The sequence below is a fragment of the Bombus bifarius genome, unplaced genomic scaffold, assembly GCF_011952205.1.
Source record: "Bombus bifarius isolate JDL3187 unplaced genomic scaffold, Bbif_JDL3187 scf7180000009076, whole genome shotgun sequence".
NCBI lineage: Eukaryota > Metazoa > Arthropoda > Insecta > Hymenoptera > Apidae > Bombus > Bombus bifarius.
In genome coordinates, this window is record NW_022884883.1 from 3,807 (window position 1) to 25,151 (window position 21,345).

Consider the following 21,345-nt stretch of genomic DNA (forward strand, 5'->3'; position numbering starts at 1 on the left):
CTACCGGACGAAGGTAGCGCAGTGCCACTTCATGTTGGTGTAATTTTTGCTCTGCATATCTATTAGTCTCTGCGACTAAAAGACTTATCACTTTTTCATTAACGAATAACGAAGACACTTCACTTGCGCTAATGTCAGACGGCAAATCCATCAGAAATCCGCTTTATCCGGTGAACGGAAATGTCTGTTGCCTGTTAGCGAATTCATTCCAGTCAAATATCAACGAATTATCAATAGAGTCGAGTTTCTCTACTTCGTTTATAGCAAGTTCTTCCAACATGTCTTTGAGGTCTTTGCTTGCACATGCTTCCTCAACATTCGAACTCGATGAAATTCTATTTATAATTTTTTTTCTAAAATTCACTACCTCGTCATCACTACTCTCCTTACTTTCAAATATATTTTCACGCTGTTTACTGAACATTTTGAGGATGAAAAAATCACTTATGTACGTCTCACAAGTATGCTTCTCGATTAAATCAAAGATTTGAGATATCTGCCATGAGATCCCTCGGAATACTCTAGCTGGAAAGTTTATCGCTTTCTCCATTTCAGAACTAAATATATTCTTTACAATGAATCGAAGACAATAAACAGTGAATCGAAGGCGATAAACAGTGAATCGTAAAAGATATACAATGAATTTCCGTTTATCGCTCTATTTACGTTCTGCGTGCCGGCGGTCGGATTTGGGCTCCGCAGGAAACATAGCCGAATCACGCTGAGCGACGAACGTGTTAAAATCTACGTTAAATTATTCCATTCGTAAAATATGCAATATGTAAAATGAATTTCATTACAATTGAAGATTTTTTTGATACATACAGCTTTAATCGATAATGCATTCTGTAATGTTATCAGTGCCTATGGCGTATTGCTGGTTTCCCTTTGAATCGGATCTCAAACGCGAGTGCATGTTAGGAATCTGTAAATGACTGCTTTCTGCTCCACTGTTTCATTAAGCATAAACGTTTTGAAATCGGAAATCGTAAATCGTAAATCCAATCGTATAATGTATAGTATACTGCTTTAAATTGCCGGTTACCTGTATTACTATCGCACCGAGTCTCTAAAAATTCCAGAAGAGGTTAATGCAATTAATGGATGGACTCGATGAATATCTAGAGATTTTGCTTTATTATTTTGAAAAAATGAAAAGATGGGATTAATTAATTTACCAATGAAAATAGAAGTAGATGTACTATATATTCGTTAATTCTATTATTTAAAACGAAACTATTTGACAAATTTAATTAAAGACTGTAAAGAATCATGTGTCGCAACCATGAAGTTTAGACGTGTATTATTGTTTCAGGAGTGTTTTTGTTGAGATATGTGTAATTTTCTGTGCTGGACTGAGTTAAGTGCGTAGTACAAATACTTATATGTATATATCAGTGTGTGGAAGTACGTGTGTGTGCGCAGCGTCTCGAAACAAATGAATGTAAACAGTCAGTCGGTTAAGGGTCGTCGAAGAGTCGGTTTACAGTCGGGTATAGTAGAAGGTGCTGAGACGCGTGCAAGTGTGTATCGATAAATATATAAAGAATCGTCCATGTAATAAATATATCATTATTTTAGTAATAACTGTCAATATAAATTTAATGTTCCTATAACATTATTTCGACTTCAAAGATCCACAATTCTCAACATGGTAGCAGAGCGTGGTTGTTGAAATTCAATGTTAAGGAACCACGTGTAACCGGAAGTGAATGTATAAAAGTCGAATTATAAAAAGGAATAAAAAATTGGAAATAAGTTCTGAAGAGATAAAAAGGCTATTGGTAGAACAAATAAAAAGATTTTGGATAATAAAGAGAATTATTTTTTGAAAAAGAAAAAAAAGGTGTGAATATAGAAAACGAATCAAGATGCCAAGGGACGACGAAATTAAGGTTCAAATATTCGATGGACGCGATTACAGAATGTGGAAGAAAAGAATATTAATGCATTTAAAGTGTAAAAAATGTTATGAACCGGCTACACGAGAGAAAATGGACAAGGAAGAGCAAGATAAGTGGGATGAAAAGAATCAATGGGCGATGAACTACATCTATAGTAGTATAACGAATGAGTAATTAGAATTTGTTGGTGATCAAGACACTGCTTTAAAAATAATGCAAAAGTTTGATGAGATGTATATGAAGGAATCAACAGCAGTGCAAATTTGTATAAGAAGTAGACTAGACATGATGAGGTTGAAAGACTTTGAAGAATCAAATTCATTTTTCACGGAATTTGAAAAAACGATCAATGAATTAAAGAGTGCTGGTGCAAATGTAAGCGAACGTGAAAAACTCGACTACATGCTGAAAGCACTACCAGAATCATTGAGCTATATTGGGGACTTAATCGACTCAGTGAAAGAAAGTGATCAAACATGTGAATTTTTGAAAAATAAAATTATAATGTGGGAAACGCGTAGCAAGAAAGAAAGTCATAGAACAAAGTCAAATGTATTTACAGCCCAAAAAAAGGACATAAAGTGCTATGGCTGTGGAAAGTACGGTCATATGGCAAAAAATTGCACAAACGCGTATAAAGGCGGAAACAATGGAAGAACGCAACAGCAAGGAGGTGCGTATCAGACGCAGCAGAATAGGGGTCGCGGCGGACGAAGTTTTGGCCAAAGAAGACGAGGATACGGCCAACGAGGATTTGGCCAACGAGGACAAAGCAGAGGCCGGCAACAACGCTACTACGAGGCAAGTCAACACGACGCAAATTATTCACACAACGAGGGCTACGACGACTAAGAAATTGGATCTTTCCTAACAAGAGTAGAGCGCGAAAATAATAAAAATGAAATTACGGTATGTACTAGCGATACGCGAAAAATAGATTGGATATTGGATAATGGATGTTCAGATCACATTATAAATAATGACTCTTATTTTGTTGCGTACGAAAATTTAAAAAACCTGATAAATATAAAGTTAGGAGACGGTAAAATTCTAAAAGGAACAAAAGTCGGAAAAATTTTAACTTACTTTGAAGTAAGCAAAAGGAGGATTAAAATTACAATGTCTAATGTATTTTACGTGAAAGAAATGGATAATAACTTAATTAGCTATGCGAGAGTAACGAATGAAAATAAGATAGTCTCAGCAGGAAATACTTCAAAGATACATAACAAATACAGGGAGTCGATAGGGATCGCATTCAAAGATCATGGTTTATATAAGATAAGTAGTTACATTGAAAGAGCAGAAAATGCGATTTTCCAAAAGGCTATAAATGCCATTAGACCTATCGAAATTAAAAAGATAAGTGAAAGTAGAAAAGTACTATATCAGAATCCAGAGCCTAAAGTACTTGAAGTTGAACCTAATAGAGAAGCAAGGAAGAGCGTGAACGTTACTATAAATGTAGGAAGAAACGAAAGAAATGTTAAAATAACGGAACCAGTGAAGAAAGCTAAATTAGACCGGACAAAATTCAAACCAGTTCCAGAAACTTATTCACCTACAAGACTTTCCGCCAAAGAAAGATTGGGTGAAAAAGTAGATGAAAATAAAGAAAGGAAAATTAGTCCCATAAAAAGCTTTTTAGACGTGAGATGAAAAGTGAAAATCAATCCAGAAGTAGATCTCCTAGAATTACAAGAGATAAACGAATATCTCCACTATTAGATAGACGCGTTGATTCATCATTAACTATACCAGGAAGTGAACGTAAGGTATTCCTCGATGACAGAAAACGAGATAATAAAGATCGAGGTGATCGTTCAAAAGAAAGAAACGATTTCAGAAGTGAACGACACGATATAAGATCAGAAAGAGATCCAAGAATTGATTCGAGGGGAGATTTCAGATCGACTCGTAACGATTCTAAAGGGGAAAGGATAGATAAGGATAGAGAAAAAGATAGAGATAAAGAAAGAAGAGGAAGAACGCCATCTTGCACGTTTAAAAGAAATGATATCCCAAAGATAGGTCTTTTGAAGAGTAGAGAGGAAGAAGATGATAGGCGTAGAGACAAGGAAACAAAAGAACATAAGAAACGGAAAGAAAAGAAACATAAGAAAGATAAAGAAAAAAACTTAGAGAAGAAACAGAAGCATAAAGAAAATATTGGTTTAAAAGATAAACCTGAAAGCAATGAAAATAAAATAAATTATGAAAATCCTGAACCTCCAGCTACAGAATCTATAAAGAAGCAAAGAAAGAATCCAAGACTTGTGTCCGATCGTAAACGTAGTATGCTCGATGAAGCTAGTTTTGAACCTGACTATAGTGCTTCAGACTCAGAATCAGATGGTGAAGATGGTAAAGTGGTTTCATTACCTACCAAAAAACTCAAACTCGATGAGCCAGATATAGAAAAGGAAATGGATATAAAGTCACTTAAAAGGCGATCAAAATCTACAAGTAGCGAAGATTCATCCAGTACCTCAGATAGTTCTACTACTGATTCAGATAGTTCAGATGAATCGCATAAAAAGAAGAAGAAGAAGCATAAAAAACATAAGAAGAAGAAATCTATGAAAAAAGATAGTAGTTCTGATTCAGATTCTTATTCAGATTCATCTGAAACAAGTACAGATGAAGAAAAGCATAAAAAGAAATAAAAAAAATCAAAGAGTAGGAACAAACGAGCAAAAAAGAAGAAGAAATCAAAGCACAAAAAATTGAGGAGGTGTGTTGAGATATGTGTAATTTTCTGTGCTGGACTGAGTTAAGTGCGTAGTACAAATACTTATATGTATATATCAGTGTGTGGAAGTATGTGTGTGTGCGCAGCGTCTCGAAACAAAGGAGTGTAAACAGTCAGTCGGTTAAGGGTCGTCGAAGAGTCGGTTTACAGTCGGGTATAGTAGAAGGTGCTGAGACGCGTGCAAGTGTGTATCGAGAAATATATAAAGAATCGCCCATGTAATAAATATATCATTATTTTAGCAATAACTGTCAATATAAATTTAATGTTCCTATAACATTATTTCGGCTTCAAAGATCCACAATTCTCAACAGTTTTAAGTGAGATAAAGTAAGTCATCGATAGGATTATTTATCGAACAACAAAGTAGGCTAGCTTTATTCACAGAATAGTAGATTTTATAAATTTATTCTATAACACATCATGGTTAACATATGTGGTTCATTGTGCGTTGTCGCTTTAAATTCGGCGAATCTCGAGCAATTTAGCTGTAAAAAGAAAGATTAGAAATATCAAATTGGGATTAATTTTTATTTTTTTATTTTTTTTTTATTAATCTTGGTCCGTGCCTTTCGGCTTTGAACGATTTCCAGATTACATCTCTTATATACTTATATTTAACGCTTATCCTTCTTTGGCTTTTGCTTCCTTGCTGAGCTCCCTCCCAGTCGTTCCTCCCCCTCTTCTGCTGCTCTTCTCTCCTCTATTATCGCTTTCAGTTCTGCCAGTCCTTCTCCAGTCTCATTTAGTGTTTCTACCATGTTCCTTGCTCCTCCTGTTATCTCACATTCCTCTACTACGTGCTTCAGGTCCTCCTCTCCTTTTTTGCATAATCTGCATTCTCTTTCTCCCTCCTCTTTCCAGTGTTCCCTTGCACTGGTTTCGTTACTACATCTAAATCTTGCTACTATACTTCTGTCCTTCCATTTCATCTTTCCTTCTAGATACATTGGTAGCCTTTCTTTTGCTATGTTTCTGTAGTGTCTGTTGTATTTAGATTCCCTTATTCTTTTCTCCCTCTCCTCTGTTTCTCTTTTCCTTCTTTCTTCTATGATCTGGTTCGCTGTCATCCTTTCTTGTCTATCTCCTGCCTCTCCTTGAGTCCTTCCCTCTCTCGCCTCCTCTAACCTCATCTTTCTTTTCCTTGCTCTTTTCCCTTCTTGGCCCTTTCCCCAATTCCTTTCTCTCTCCTTTATACATTCTTTCACTAATTCCTTCTTCGATTCCAAGGCCTTCTCCTCGTACCTTACTGTTCTTTTCAGTGCCTTTTCTCTAATTTCCTCTATCTTGCATTCCTCTCTCAGGATGTAGTTTGGCGTTGTTGTGTTTAAGCCTAGCAACCATCTCACGTATCTCCTTTTTACCCTGTCCAGTCTCTCCTCTATATTCCATCCCCACACCTCCGTTCCATACAACGCTACATTCTCTACCAGTGCTCCAAACATCCTCATTCTCCTCTTGTAATCCCTTTTAAATATCCTTTCTCCTACGCTCCATGTCTTCTTCATCACAATTGCTGCCCTCCTTTTTCTGTCTTGGATATGCTTCTCGTCGCACCCGTTTTCTTTTCAGTATGTACCCTAGATACCTAATCTCATCCACTTCTTCTAGTTCTTGTTCCCCCATCTCCATTTCCTTTGCCTCCTCTTGTTCCTTCTCTTTTCAAACACTATTACTTTTGTCTTTTCGGTGCTCAGTTCCAGTTTCACTTCCTCTAGGAATGTCTTAAATCTCTTTATCATTTCCTTTAACTCCTCTTCTCTGTCCGCTATCAATATAATGTCATCTGCGTATGATAATGACCATACCTTCCTGTCTCCTATCACTATGCCTCCTACTTGCCCTTTCCTCATTTCCTTATTTCTTCCAGCCCTGCCACATAGATGTTAAATAATGTCGGGCTCAGCGGGCACCCTTGTCTCACTCCCCTCACCGTCCAAAACTCTTCTGTGTTGTTGTTCCTGATCCTCACTACGTTCTTTGTCTCCTCGTATATCTCCTCTATCCTTCTGATTAACTTCTCGTTCACCCCCATTCTCCTCATTATCTCTCCCAGTTTCTTCCTGTTAACCCTATCGAACGCTGACTTTAGATCCACGAAGCATGCATATAGCTTCCCTCTTTCCCCGCTCAATTGTTTATCTATTATATGGTTCAGTACGTACACTGCGTCTATCACTCCTTTTCCTTTCCTAAATCCGAATTGGCTCTCTACCACCTTGTCCTCGATTTCCACCTTCAGCCGCTCGTCTAGAATTCCTGCATAGATCTTGTACGCCTTTTCTCCAGTCTTCGGGTATCCCCTTTCCATTCCAAATTTTTCCTAACATCTCCCATAACGCCTCCTCCACTTCCTTCGGCGCATACTTCCATACCTCGTTTTCCAAGCCATCTTCCCTCGTTGCTTTTTTCTCTTTCAATTTTCTTATTTGGAGTATTACCTCTTCCTTCTCTATGTTGTCTTCTCTCTCCTCTTTTGATTCCTCCTCCTCTCTCCACCCTTCTGTTCTTTTGTCCTCTTTGTTTTCTGTTCCCTCTAACGTTTCCATAAAATGATTTTTCCACTCCTCTTCCCTTATCGCCTCGTCTACAACCTCTCTTCTTCTCCTATATTTATTTATGTATTTCCATGCTTCTTGCTCTGTTTTGATCTTTTTGATTTTCTCCATCTCTTCCTCTTCCTGCTTCTCCTTTCTTTGTTTACACCACTGTTTGAATGCCTTCTTCTCCTCTATGAATTCTTCTCTGCTGCATTTTCCTTTCCTAAATTTTGTCATTTTCCTTCTTATCTCCTTTTTCCTTTCTTTCCACTCCTTGTCGTACCATACCTTTTCTCCTATGCTCCATTTCCTTATCCTTACTCTTTTCTTTGGTATTGCCTCGTTTATCTTCTTCTTAATTTCTGCCCACATTTCCTCTACTGTTCTTCCCCTGCTTGCCCAGTCTTTGCACTCCTCTAAATATCTTCCCGCACTTTCTTTTGTCCATTCCCTTTTCTCCTTCTCTTCTCCTTTTCTTTCCTCATCTCTTTGTACCTCTGGTCCCTCTGTTTCTATTTCCAACGGCATGTGGTCTGACTCCACTCTTTTTCCTACCTTCATGTCTGTTATTTCCTCTATCGCTTCCTGGTTGCCAATCACGTAGTCTATTACTGATTTTCCCCTCTCTCCCACATAGGTTCACTCGTCTCCTTCTTTGTCTCGACCGTTAATTATCGTCCAGCCTCTTTCATCCAGCAAACTTAGCAGCATTCTTCCTTCCGTATTTGTTGTCTTGTCTTTTGATCTCCTGCTCTTTTCTTTTCCTAGTTCCTCGTTTATCAGCCCTCCCTCTTCTCCCGTTCTTGCATTCCAATCTCCTCCTATGATCATCACTTCCTCTTTCCTTCCCTCTACTCCTTCCTCCATTTCTTTCCATGTCCTTTTCGTGTCCTAGTTATACACCACCACTATTCTATATGTCTTCTCCTTGTACCTTATTTTTCTTTCTACTATGTCGTCACTCTATTTCCCTCAGATTTTTGTTTACGCCTGTAATTATACCCCTTTCTGCTCTTCCCTTTTTCCATTCTCTCCTTGCTACCCTGCATTTCCAGTCGTATTCCTTGGGCAGTCTATGCTTTACCCTTTCCCATTCGCTTTCCTCTGTTCATGTTTCCGTGAGGCCGATTACGTCAAATGTCCTTAAATATTCCCATACCTCTTTGTCCTTGTTCATTATCCCTGCTATGTTCCAGAAGCACATTTTCAACCCCTTTATGTCCCCCCCCTTTCTTTCTTCTTATCTCAACCACTCGCCTCTCTCCTTCTTTCTTCCTCTAGTTTCTCCTCGCTTTCGTTCCACCTGTACCATCTGTCCTCTATTTTCAGCTTCTTGTAACCTATTTCTACGTATTCCCCCTTCTCCCTTTTCGCTCTAGCTATTCTTCTTAACCTTCGCTGTATTTCTCTTTCTTTCTTCGTTAGGTCGTTATCTATGTATATTCCCTTCCCCAATTGACCTTTCTCTCTCATTACCCTCGTCTTCTCCTCCCACGATTTCAGCGTTGCGATTATTATCGTGTTCTTTTCTCCCACCCTTACCTTCTGTGTCTTTTCTACCTCTACCTCTAATTTCATATTTTCCTTTATGAACTCTGTCTGTTACTGTCCCGTTATCGCTTTCTTCTGTTCTCTTTTCTGTTCTGATTCTATTCTCCAACTCTTTCTTCTCCCTTTTACATCTTTCCCACTCACTGTCCCATCTTTCTCTTTCTGTCTCTCTCTCCTTCCTCCATCTCTCTCTCTCTTCGTCTCTCTCCTTTTCCCATCTTTTCCTCTCCTCCTCCCTCTCCTTCTTCTACCTTTCCCTCTCCTCTTCACGTTCCTTTTCCCATCTTCCTCTCTCCTCTTTCCTGTCCCTCCTCAACTCCTCTACTAGCTCTACCATCACCTCCAACCCCCTCTCTATTTTCTCCATCCTCCCGTCCCATGCTTCTTTGCCGCCCTCTCTCTTTACTGCCTCCTTCTCTGTCACGCTGTACCTTTCCAGCGTGTTTCTGCGATCTTCCTTCTCTCTCGCCTTGTCCGTCATCGACGGTCTGCTTCTTGTCGCCATCTATCTTCTTCTTGACCAATTAGTTTTGTACTTTCGTCCACCTAACCTCTCCTTTCCTAACTTTATGTTTCACACTTTCTCCTGTCTTTTTGTCACTTTTTTCTTAAACTTTTTCTTCCCTCTCTTCGTGCTTACACCCTTTTCTTTCCCTTCTTCTTTCCCCTTTGTCTTCCTCCTCCTTTTCTCCTTCACTTCTCACTTTTTCCACGGCGCTTACTACCCACCTGTTGCCTTCGCCCGCGTCCAAACCGGAAGTCGGATTAATTTTTAATATCGACTCTCTAATCGAACAAAATCAACTATCATAAAGAACGACATGCACGAGTTTAGCAAATACATATGAATTTTCATTTGGCATCAGAAGTACATGGAATAAAACTCATCTGAAATCTGATTAAAGTCTTACATCCTCTATTAACACGATACTTGGAGTGAGTAATTTTACCCGGATATTTACCAGGTTGCAAAGGAGTGTAGGGGGTATGCATCAACGAGGTATAGCATCCCGAACAGATGGGCACTCGAATGGTTTTCGAGTGCTACCCGAATAGGATCACCCATCTCAAAGAGAAGAGCCTCGAGTGCACGACGATTTCACTAGAATTTGCACGAGGAAGTGGAAACGGTTAAAGAAGCCGCTACAACCTTTCCTGTTCACGTTCTCCTTGTTCGACCCTGCTACAGTCATTGCAATACTATTTTGTCTTATGTTCGCGGTTCATGGAACTTAAAGAGCGGTGCAATCGCGTAGTTTCTTTTAGCTCCTTCGGAATCGGGTAGAAAAAACGTGCGCCCCTAACCCTAATTCTAATGTAAACCCGACATGTATATGTCGGGTTATCGTTAGGTTTAGGGGCGTGTAACGAATCCTCATTCGGACTAGCCATCGTTTTTGTACAATAGAGATTATATTTACTGGTATAAATATGGTTTTTACAGAATTTGACAAATAACCGTTGTGTTTAGACACTCGACATGTTAAAGACAATGTTCTTAAGTTCAATAACGAATCCACGGTCAACGGAGTAACTCTTTGTTAAACGTAAAATATATTTTGAAGCACAATGTAACGTTTACTGTGACGCTCGGTATAATACTGTACGTAAAGACGGTGTGAGAAGTCTCCAAGGTGATCGCAAGAATAAATGACTGATGGAATCTTTCCTTTCCTTAAGATTGCGTTTGTTCGTTGCATATTGGCCGGGGATACCAACAAAATTCCAGCCGCTGTTTTTAGGCAGACCCGCGTAGAGCTGACATTCCATCTACCCGGGGTTTGATTGTTAATACAACGTGTGTCCCACAATATTGGCACTTCTCTGTTAGGTAAAAACGTTCATCCCGTGACCGTGGCCACATCCGGCGACCAGTTGTGTCACGTCGAGCCTAAGCCCACTGTCACAAATCTCGGGCAAACATAATCGGATTGAATCGTAACAATTACTTCTAAGTTTTATTATTTAAGTACAGCTATAATAAATAGTCTAGACTAAAGTATTGGGGATCTTCCCAAAAATTCCAAAAGAAAGGCCCCGATGTCCCTTCATCTCCGGCATGTGTATATAACAATGCACGGAATTTATTATAGAATATCAATCTATACAATTTCATTTTGTTTTATAAGACGAAATTTCCAATATGTATATAACTGACGTAAACCTACAAAACGAGTTTCTTAAATTGTCATTACAGAGTTAGACAAAAGAAGCTGTAAAAGGTGAACCGTGCTATTTTCTTCGCGATTCCATTCAATTGCAATTTTCTTACATTTAGTACATTAATTCTGTTACGACCGTTCGCGGAGAGACGCGGTCGCTAGGAAAACACGTCAGCGAGAGGCGTAAATTCTCGCCACGATTCGGTTAATCGACGCCGCGAAATAGTCGTTCCCCTGTTTCGATTAAGATAACAGAGGTGGTTCAATGAATGTAACACTGTATGATAAGTTATATCGCCGTTTATTCTAACAACTTGTAAAGAGGACAGTTACGCTGGTGCGTATGTATAAAATGAGTGAGTGACTGATCTACGGGTGTATTCCCGGTCAAAGGATGTTGACTGTTCGAAGGATGTAAAATCAGTACTGTTCGGAGACGATGCTGTGGCGGAGGAAAGCTAAGGATGGGTGTGTCTAGCGCACGGGACCATCGGATTTGTTGATGACGATTTTGGCTGAGAGTGTGAGGGAAATAGGCTTCGTTGTTAATTGATTAAACGAAGGGTATTAACCGCCCTCGAGAGAAAGTGGTTAGTGGGAGGAAAGTTGCATCATACGTGAGAAAAACTAACTTTCCCTTGTCAAGCCGTAGTAGACAAAGGTCTTTAGAAATTCTTCGGAAACAGACGTTTGTTCAGTTTGAAGGACCTCGACTAGGAAATTCCTGAGATTTATGGAAGGTACTTGAGACTATTGAGGGTACGCAGTGAGTATCCGAAGACATCTGGTTGTCATCTTGCCCGCGGTATGTGGCCTGGGCTAGGTAGAGTGTTACGCGACGTAACAAATTCTTTCAACTTCTCGACAGAACTCGTTATCTGGTCCGATTTCAAAAACGTTGTTCCCCCTTAAATGATATTAGAATATTTTCGCGAGCCAGTATAGTACGTATCGGTATATAAAATAAATAAAGGATAAAAAATAAGCCACTATAGGGTGATTCTAGGGCCACCTTGAAATTCAAAATGGAATTTTTTTGCATTGCATCATATGGAACTCATTCTCTCAAAAAATGTTTCACAGTTAGGTAGAAAGTAAATAACGTGATATTGGTGAGGAAATAGAAAATTATTCGTTAGCACGTGAGATGCGCCCAAAATAGAACCTAATTTCACTGTTTTAAATTATTAAAAAATTATTTAAACGAATGACGTCGAAGAGGCCACTAATTGATGTTAGTTTCTTTTTTCATAGAGAAACACGATGGAATATATTATTACGAAGGTAAACTATGATTCTTTTAAAAATAAAATCACATTTCTTTGTACGCTAGTCAAGGCATCTCGTTATTCCATATAGGAAAGTATTTATTTGCTTATGTCAAAACACCATCTCAGGAGATATTTATCAAATCATCATTGAAATCATAATTTGTTAAAATATATCCTGAAATAATTGTTTCTTGGCATGAGCAGGCTAATGCTTTCCTATATGAACTGACAAAATATATCGACCACGCGCGGAAAAATGTGATTCTATTTAAAAAAACATAGTGGTCCTTCGTATGTTCACCAGCGAAAAGCTAACAGCATCTTCGTGATTTTTGGACTATTTCTTGAAAGGTTTTTTTCATGCAGTAAATAGTTCTATAATAATGTGAAACCATGGAATTAGTTGTTTCATTTTGTTTATGGTGGATTATTCAAAAAGGTAGATTAAGACACAGTTTCCCTTTTCCTCGTTAATATGAGATTATTTATTTCCTGCCCGACTGTGAAATGTAAACATACTGTGAACAATGTCAATGCAGGTTTCAATGGAACTTTAATATCATTTTTTAAGAGAACAGTTGAATCACGACCTATGATTCTTTGAGATCTTTGTTCCTCGTGATCAGTTCTATATGGTGCAATACGAAAAGATTTTGGCTTTAAATTTCAAGATCAATTTTCACCATCATCATTCACGACATATATCTTTTATATGTCCAGCAGATAGACAGACAGTGTTTTAAACATTTAATAAAATAATTCATTATCCTTACATCATCTATCTTTTCCAATGTCACTTTAAGGTCATGATGTCAGAAGTCACATTGAAATGTTCACTACGTCAATTATATCATTGCATTGTAGAAGACAGACGTTAATATGGATAAAATCAATGACGTTAAGATTCGCTTTTAAAACGATCTCAGTTCCAGTCCGAGTGCCCCAACCTGCAGACGTGTGTCTAGTGCCCTGTGAAGTTCACAAAACAACACGTGCCGCCCATCCGTCGAAAGTGAATCGAAACAAACATAATCCAAGTGTTTCCTATCTTATTAGTGAAAAATTCCAACGCTCCTAAACTCTACCCGAATCATAGTCTCATAGCCTCTCGAATAGTTATTCAACTTGAATTAACTGGCTCGATGATGGCCCAAGAATCGCGACCAGGCTCTCTTGAGCAAAACCATAATTGCACCGCGCTACGTCTTCCGTGGCAAAAGAGCAATATATCCCACCATATTGACACCAAAAACATTAAAAAGCGTAAACTAGAATCAGTTAAAACAAACGCAAACGCTAACCAGAACGAACAGTCAAGAAGCTGTGTAACCACATACAATTAGGATGTTGAGGGGCTAGGTGTAGGTTATGATGTAGAAAAGTGTCCGAAGGTCGGGGGTCCATATCCTATCTCTGATGTGGACTGAGGTGCGTCACAGCCTTGGTGTATGCTATGATGATAAGGTGGTGATGTGTCCAAAAGTGTCCGAAGGTCGGGGGTCGATGTATTATCACTGATGTAGGTTGAGATGTGATTGATGTCACAATGGACATGGCGCGTTGCTTGTTAGCGGAAGCGAAAGTACATAAAAGGTACTGGCCGGAAATAGTTTGTACAGCGGTATACTTGAAAAATCGAATATTAGCGAATACTATAGAGAGAAAGACACCTTTTGAAATATTCTTCGGGAGAAAACCAAGTGTTAAAAATCTACATCTCTATGGAAGTAAAGTTTTTGTAAGAAGGCCAGAACAAAAAAGAGTTTCCAAATGGGACAAGAAGGCAGATATGGGAATTCTATTAGGATATAGTGAAGAAGGATACAGAGTCTTATTAGGTGGAAAAATAACAATAGCTAGACATGTAGAGGTCATAGAGACAGACACTTAATGTATCGGTTTTGAGGAAAACTCATTGGAGGCAGATTAGAGAAATGATAGCGAAGATAACTATTCATTGGATGGTATGGATAAGGAAGAGTTAGAAGGTAGGGAAGATGAAAATGATAGTAGTACTGAAAGCTCAAACACTACTAGGAGATCTACACGTATTAAGAAAACTCCAGTAAGGTATCCAGAAAAGGAAAATATTTGCGAGATTCATGCAAATTATTGTAAAGTAGATATCCCTCGTACATTTGAGGAGGCGATTTGTTGCGAAAATAATGAAGTTTGGAAACAGGCTATGGATAAGGAAATAGAATGTCTCTATAAGAATAAAACTTGGAAATTGGTAGAAATGGTAAAAGGCAAAGAAGTATTAGATGTAAAATGGGTTTACACGAAAAAATCAGAGGACAGGTATAAGGCTAGATTAGTGGTAAGGGGATTTCAACAAAGAAACGTAGCCGATGACATATATTCTCCAGTGGCGAGTAATCAGACCTTTAAGATATTGCTATCATATTGTTGTCAAAATAGATTAATAATTGAGCAAATGGATGTAGAAACTACCTTTTTAAATGGTGAAGTAACCTTGGAGGTATATGTAAATCAACCAAAGGGATATGCGGACGGAACGAATAGAGTTTGTAAATTATCGAAAGCGCTTTATGGGTTAAAAGAAAGTCCGAGGGACTGGTATGAGTGTTTTGATAAGTATGTGACGAGATTAGGTTTTAAGAAGAACAATATAGAGCTGTGCCTATATACTTATGGAGAGGGAGAAAATGTTGTTTATTTGTTAATATACGTAGACGATTTGTTGATTTGTAGTAAAAACAAAGGGAAGATACAAAGTGTAAAAAAATTATTAACTGATAAATTTGAAATGAAAGATTTAGGTGAAGTAAAAGAATATCTTGGAATAAATATAGAGTATGATTATTTAAAAAATGAAATGAGATTAAGCCAAAAGAAATACATAGAATCATTAGCAAACAAATATAAATTACACAATAGCAAATTGTACTGTACACCTATGGAGACCAACTTAAAAATTGAAAAAGCTGAGATAAATAGAGAGGACATTGGATACAAGAATTTAATTGGCGCATTGCTGTATATTAGTGTAAATACCAGACCCGATATAAGTTATAGTGTGAATTATCTGAGTAGATTTCAAGATTGTTGTAACGAGACACATTTTAAATATGCCTTGCGAATATTGAAATATTTGTACCGGACTAGAGATTTAGGGCTACATTATAAAAGAAATGAAAAGTGCGAAACGATAGAGTGTTATGTGGACGCTGATTGGGCAGGAGATCATATAGATAGGAAATCAACTTCTGGGTATGTAATTAGATTGTATGGAAATGTAATTGGATGGAAGTCTAAAAAACAAAGGTGTGTGACAAAAGCCTCGACGTATGCAGAGTATGTAGCTCTATCGGAAGCGGTGAGCGAAGTAATGACTATCAGAGAACTAATGAAAATCTTCGATGTAAATGTAGACGATAACCCTGTAAAAATCTATGAGGATAACTCTGGAGTAATGAGTATAGCAAAATACGGAACTTTTACAAAAAATTCTAAACACATCGAAGTTCATTACCACTACGTTCACGAGTACGTAAAGGAAAATAAGATAAACATAATAAAAGTAAGTACAGAAGAAAACACTGCGGATATTTTTACGAAGGCACTGTGTAGAGAGAAATTTGAAAGGTTTAGGTCATGGATGAATGTAAAATAAGAGAAATGTAAATAAAGCGATAAATGTTAAATATTTTGTTAATTCGACAAGTATGTAAATAAAGTTAAGTGTACAGTATAAATGTAAGGAGGCGTGTTAGGGAAGTGATACATTTACACTGTACATGAGAGTGTGTGTGTAAGGGTCAGAGGGCGTCCAGGTCTTAGTTGAGACAAAAGCCTGCCGTTAGAAGATCCTGGTTAGTCGGTTGGCGACAAGCGTGCGTGCAAGACGTTCTTCAGAGTGTAATATAGATGTATAGCTGTTGTGTGTGAAATATAGTCAATTATTTGTATTTCCAAATCCTCGAATTTCCTTAACAATTACCTGAAAATAAACGGTTGTAACTTCTACCATACCCAACATCCCAGTGGAAAGGCCCACAGCGGCACCGGAATCATTATCAAAGCTAGCATTAAGCATTGCGAGCTTCCATCATTCCAGAAAGACTATCTCCAAGCTACAAACGTAGCGATAGAAGACTGCCATGGCACAATCACCACCTCAGCAGTACACTGTCCTCCCAGACACTCCATCGCCAAAGAAGACTTTGATAACTTCCTTGATGCTCTGAGCAATAGATTCATAACTGGAGGAGACTATAACGCCAAACATACCCAATGGGGCAGCAGACTGGTCACAGTAGGAGGCAAAAATCTTGTTGAGATATGAGTGCGTAGTAGAAATACTTATATGTATATATCAGTGTGTGTGGAAGTATGTGTGTGTGCGCAGCGTCTCGAAACAAAGGAATGTAAACAGTCAGTCGGTTAAGAGTCGTCGATGAAGAGTCGGGTGTAGAAGGTGCTGAGACGCGTGCAAGTGTGTATCGATAAATATATAAAGAATCGTCCATGTAATAAATATGTCATTATTTTAGTAATAACTGTCAATATAAATTTAATGTTCCTATAACATTATTTCGGCTTCAAAGATCCACAATTTTCAACAAATCTCTTAAACAGCATTATCACCAACAATCTCAACTACCTCACCACATACGAACCCACGCACTGGTCCACAGACACTAACAAAATACCCGACCTACTTGACTTCTTCATAACTAAAAATATCTCGCTATGATACGTCCAAATCAACTCCTCGGCTGATCTCTCTTCTGATCACTCCCCCGTGATAGCAACTGTCAGTTCAACAATTATAGAGAATACACCTAATTGCTTTATTCATAACCAACTCACCAACTGGCACCTCTTTAGAGAAGTCTTTAATCACTCAACTTCAGCAATAATTTCATTAAAAATTAATGAAGATATCGAAGCAGCCACGAAATACTTAAACACGAACATAATAAACGCTATCTGCTCCTCCACACCCACTAAGACTTCTATCAGCAAACGTGAATATCCCCGTTACATATTTAAAGAAATAACAGAAAAACGTAGATTAAGAAGAGTATGGCAGACCCACAGAACACCGCATGACAAACGTAAACTAAACAACGCAACTAGGAAGCTAACCAAAATCATTAAAAACTATAAAAATGACTGTTTTCAAAAATATCTCTCCAATCTGTCTCCCACAGCTGACTCCCTCTACTCACTATGGAGGGCTTCCAGAATATTCACTCGTCCCCCGCAAATAATCCTTCCAATCCACTATCCGCAAGGTGGATGGGCGCGTAGCCCTACAAAACAGCCAACCTGATTGCTAATCACATATCTAACGTAATTAAACCTCATTCCTCCAATATTACCCCGGAAATAACGGAATACCTGCACTCTCCCTTCCAAATGTCTCCTCCTATTGAACCTTTCACTTCTGTAGAAGTTACAGAATTAATCCGTCGCCTAAATCCCAGGAAAGCATCGGGGCATGACCAAATATGTAATAAAGCAATCAAGGAACTTCCCATAAAAGGGATTGCACTCATCACATCAATTTTTAATACAATTCTTCGCCTTGAATATTATCCTAAGTCCTGGAAAGTATCACTGATTACTCTCATCCCTAAACCCGAAAAACCAATACTCGAAACTAGCTCCTATCGCCCAATTAGTCTTCTACCTACTTTGTCAAAACTATTCGAGAAGATGCTAACGAATCGACTCCTTCCACTCATAGAGGATTTGAAAACACTCCCAGATCATCAATTCGATTTTCAGAAGCAACATTCTACGATAGAGCAAATTCATCGTATAACTCACATTAGCAGCCAAACCCTTGAAAAGAAAAAATATTGCTCAGCGGTATTCCTAGACATTCAACAGGCATTCGACAAAATATGGCATGAAGGGCTACTATACAAACTTCTACTACTACACAAAATCCTACCACACACCTACTACTGCATCCTAAAGTCCTACCTAACCAATAGATAATTCATGGTTAAATGCTTAGACGCCACTTCCACAACATTCCCAATAGAATCTGGCATACCCCAAGGCAGTGTCCTCGGATCCCTGCTGTTCTCCATCTACACTGCCGATTTATCTATATCAACAGAGATAACAATAGCAACATTTGCTGACGACACAGCGCTATTCGCTTCCCACGCAGAGCCGATAATTGCTTCATCCACTCTCCAGCGGTGTCTCGACTATATGGAAAAAATCCACACATGTAACCTTCACGCTCCGAAAACAAACCCGCCCCCAGATCACCATCAACAATACAACAATTCCTAGCAAGGACACAGTCAGATATCTGGGTATGACCCCGGACAGGAGATTAACCTGGGAAAACCACATCGCAGACAAAACGAAGCAAGTAAAGGACAAACTCAAAAAATTCTATTGGCTGGCTGCCCGACGAACCAAACTAAACACACAGAATAAAATTACTCTCTATAAGATTGTAATAAAACCTCTCTGGACCTAAGGAATCCAATTATGGGGAACAGCAAGTAATTCCAACATTGAAATACTTCAACGCTTCCAATCGAAAACGCTGTTACGTCGGACGACCCTCTACCTAGACCAGGCCATACACCGCGGGCCAGACGGGAACCAGATGTCCGCTCATCCTTACTGCGTACCCTCAATAGTCTCAAGGACCCATCATAAATCCCAGTAATTTGCTAGCTAAGGTTCTTCAGACCGAACAAATACCTTTTTTCTCAATCGCCTTTTAAAGAGTATTGTCTACTACGACTTAACACGAGAAAGTTAGTTTTTCTCACGTACGATACTTCTCACTAGCCGCTTTCTATCGAGGGCGGCTAAGACCCTTCCTAGTTCACCAACCTTCGTTTATCCAATCAGAAGCAATGCATACTGCCCTCACTTTCCTGACCAAACATGTCATGAACAAATCCGATGGTCCCGTGCTCAGGACACACCCATCGCTATCTTTCCTCCGACACAGCATCGATACTGTACCTTACTTCTTCTGCACCGCTAGGAAAGTCAACTACTTCTTCTACATCACTAGAAAGGTCAACTTTAAGACTAAGTATACACTGCGAAAAGTCTACTTTACTTATTATACAACGCTAGAGGAGTCTAACTCACATCAACTATCTAAGTCGGTTCTCGGGATTACCGAATATTCACTTCCTCTTAAGTATCCTCTAGTGCTACATCCACTAACATACTAAATTCAACTATAAGAGTCTTGCTCTATGTTACATATCTATCTTATCTTCGTGCGACAAGTTGTCATCTACGATTTATACCTACTCAACAGTGTAACTTAAGTGTTGGAAATAAAAACCTTATAACCCTGCGAATCACAGTGTTATACTAACTGAATCACCCCTATTATCTTAACGGAAATCAGGGGATCGATCAACTCATGGTGTCGATTATTATAATCGTAACGGGAATTTACGACTTCCGTTGACGTCTCTCCTCACGATTGCGTCTCCCCGCGATTGGTCGAAAATACAAACGCTAAGATCCATTATAAATGCACCCTGGTATGTCGCCAACGAACTAATACATCGCGACCTCAAGATACCAACAGTCAAAGAGAAAATAACAAAATATAGCGATAGATATAGCAAAAGAGTCAACAAACATCGAAACCCCTTAATTACTGGACTACTTGATACGTCGGACCAGATCCGCAGGCTGAAGAGACACTACCCGCTAGACCTAAACGCTAGATTCAATTAGCTATCTAAATTAAGTAATATTTACTTATTTATAATACTTACTTATAAATTATACTTATCTATAATAAGTATTAACTTATTATAAATATTTAGCCATGTCACTGCACCACGCCAGAAAAAATTACTGAAAATTCTCAATGCGAGAATTGATTGTAAATTTTAATAAATAAAAAGATCTGGCTGCCATCTTGTGCTCGGTGTGTGGCCTGGTTTAGGTAGAGTGTCGTCCGACGCAACATACCCTTTTGATAACGGAACGGAATATCATGGTGGCCAGTTTCGATATATTGTTGATTTCCCTGGATTGCTTGGGCATAAGACATTGAAGTAGTAGAGAATTTTTGAGGACTGGGTACTTGATTGGTTATCTCTTTTGCTCTGGGTTTAGGGTACTTATTTGTGTACAGGGTTTTATGGGCAGCGCAACCTTTATAGTTCGCAGGGTGGTCTCCTCCTGCACTTCGCAGGACTTTCGACCTATTGATTAGGTCGATTCCTGGTGCTTTATTATTTTTTGTTTTCTCGATTATGTTTCTAATTTCTTGTGCTGTTGTTTTAGGTATGCTGTAGTGTTTGTCAGTTGAGGTACTAGTGGGTTGCACATCCTCGTCCGTATGGCATTTGGGATTGCTGTTGTTGATATTATGTGGTGTAAATGTGTTGTAAAGGTGGTTGGAAAATTCTTCAGCTTGCTCTTCGTTGCTTCTTGCCCATGTGTTGTCTGTTTTTCTGACTGCTGGGACTAGTTTTAGTGGTTTCTTTATTTTTTTCGTGCCTTTCCATAGGGAGTAGTTGGAGTTCTCATGTGCAGAGAGTGACTCTATGAATTTTGTGAATTCGTTATTGTTATGCTCTTTTATTTTGTTTTTTATTTCCTTTGCAAGTTTGTTTAGGTATTTTTTGTTTTCTTGTGTTCTATGTTTTTGCTATTTTGCTTTCGTTTTTCTTTTTTCTTTAATTTTTTCAAGTATGTCTGGTGGAATTATTTTTGTTTGTCTGTTGGTTGGTTCAGGTATAGTGGTTGCCCTTGCTGCTTCTTGGATAGTTTCTGTCAATGCTGTTACTGCCTGTTCGATGTGTTCGAGTTTTCAATGGGATGTTGCAACTGATTTTGCTCTCACTTATTTCTTTAAATGTTTGCCATTTGGTGGTTTTGTTGCATAGTATCTCTGGGTTGCTATAAAGTATTGGTTTGTGTCTGTATGTAATTATTATGGGTGCAGCTGGGTGTTATTTTTATTTTATTTGCGTTTAGTCCTTTTGTAACTGCAAAGTCGAGTAGGTCAGGAATTTTGCTCAGGTCTGTTGGCCAGTATGTCGGTCTTCCCGTGGATAATATATTGAGGTTATTGTTTCTAATGTAGTTTTCCAAGGTCCTACCTCGTGGTGTAGTGATTCTTGATCCCCATAGTGTGTGCTTTGAGTTGTAGTCTCCAGCTGCGATATACTCGTC

At 38.6% G+C, this 21,345-nt stretch overlaps 3 protein-coding genes across 3 annotated transcripts; 1 reads left to right on the forward strand and 2 right to left on the reverse strand.

Annotated features, from left to right (window-relative positions):
- The first annotated feature begins 3,559 nt into the window (after positions 1-3,559).
- LOC117213429 (protein FAM133-like) lies at positions 3,560-4,570 on the forward strand. Its single transcript, XM_033458770.1, has 2 exons — positions 3,560-3,971; positions 4,086-4,570. Exons 1-2 carry the CDS (start codon positions 3,560-3,562, stop codon positions 4,568-4,570), a joined length of 897 nt encoding a protein of 298 aa, XP_033314661.1.
- Positions 4,571-5,273: 703 nt separating this feature from the next.
- Positions 5,274-6,164, reverse strand: LOC117213430 (cancer-related regulator of actin dynamics homolog). The gene has a single exon (XM_033458771.1). It carries the CDS (start codon positions 6,162-6,164, stop codon positions 5,274-5,276), a length of 891 nt encoding a protein of 296 aa, XP_033314662.1.
- Positions 6,165-6,505: 341 nt separating this feature from the next.
- Positions 6,506-8,104, reverse strand: LOC117213431 (UPF0329 protein ECU06_0090-like). The gene is made up of 2 exons (XM_033458772.1): positions 7,198-8,104; positions 6,506-6,959 (listed from the first exon to the last, which is right to left on the reverse strand). Exons 1-2 carry the CDS (start codon positions 7,755-7,757, stop codon positions 6,506-6,508), a joined length of 1,014 nt encoding a protein of 337 aa, XP_033314663.1. The 5' UTR covers positions 7,758-8,104.
- Between the last annotated feature and the right edge of the window lie 13,241 nt (positions 8,105-21,345).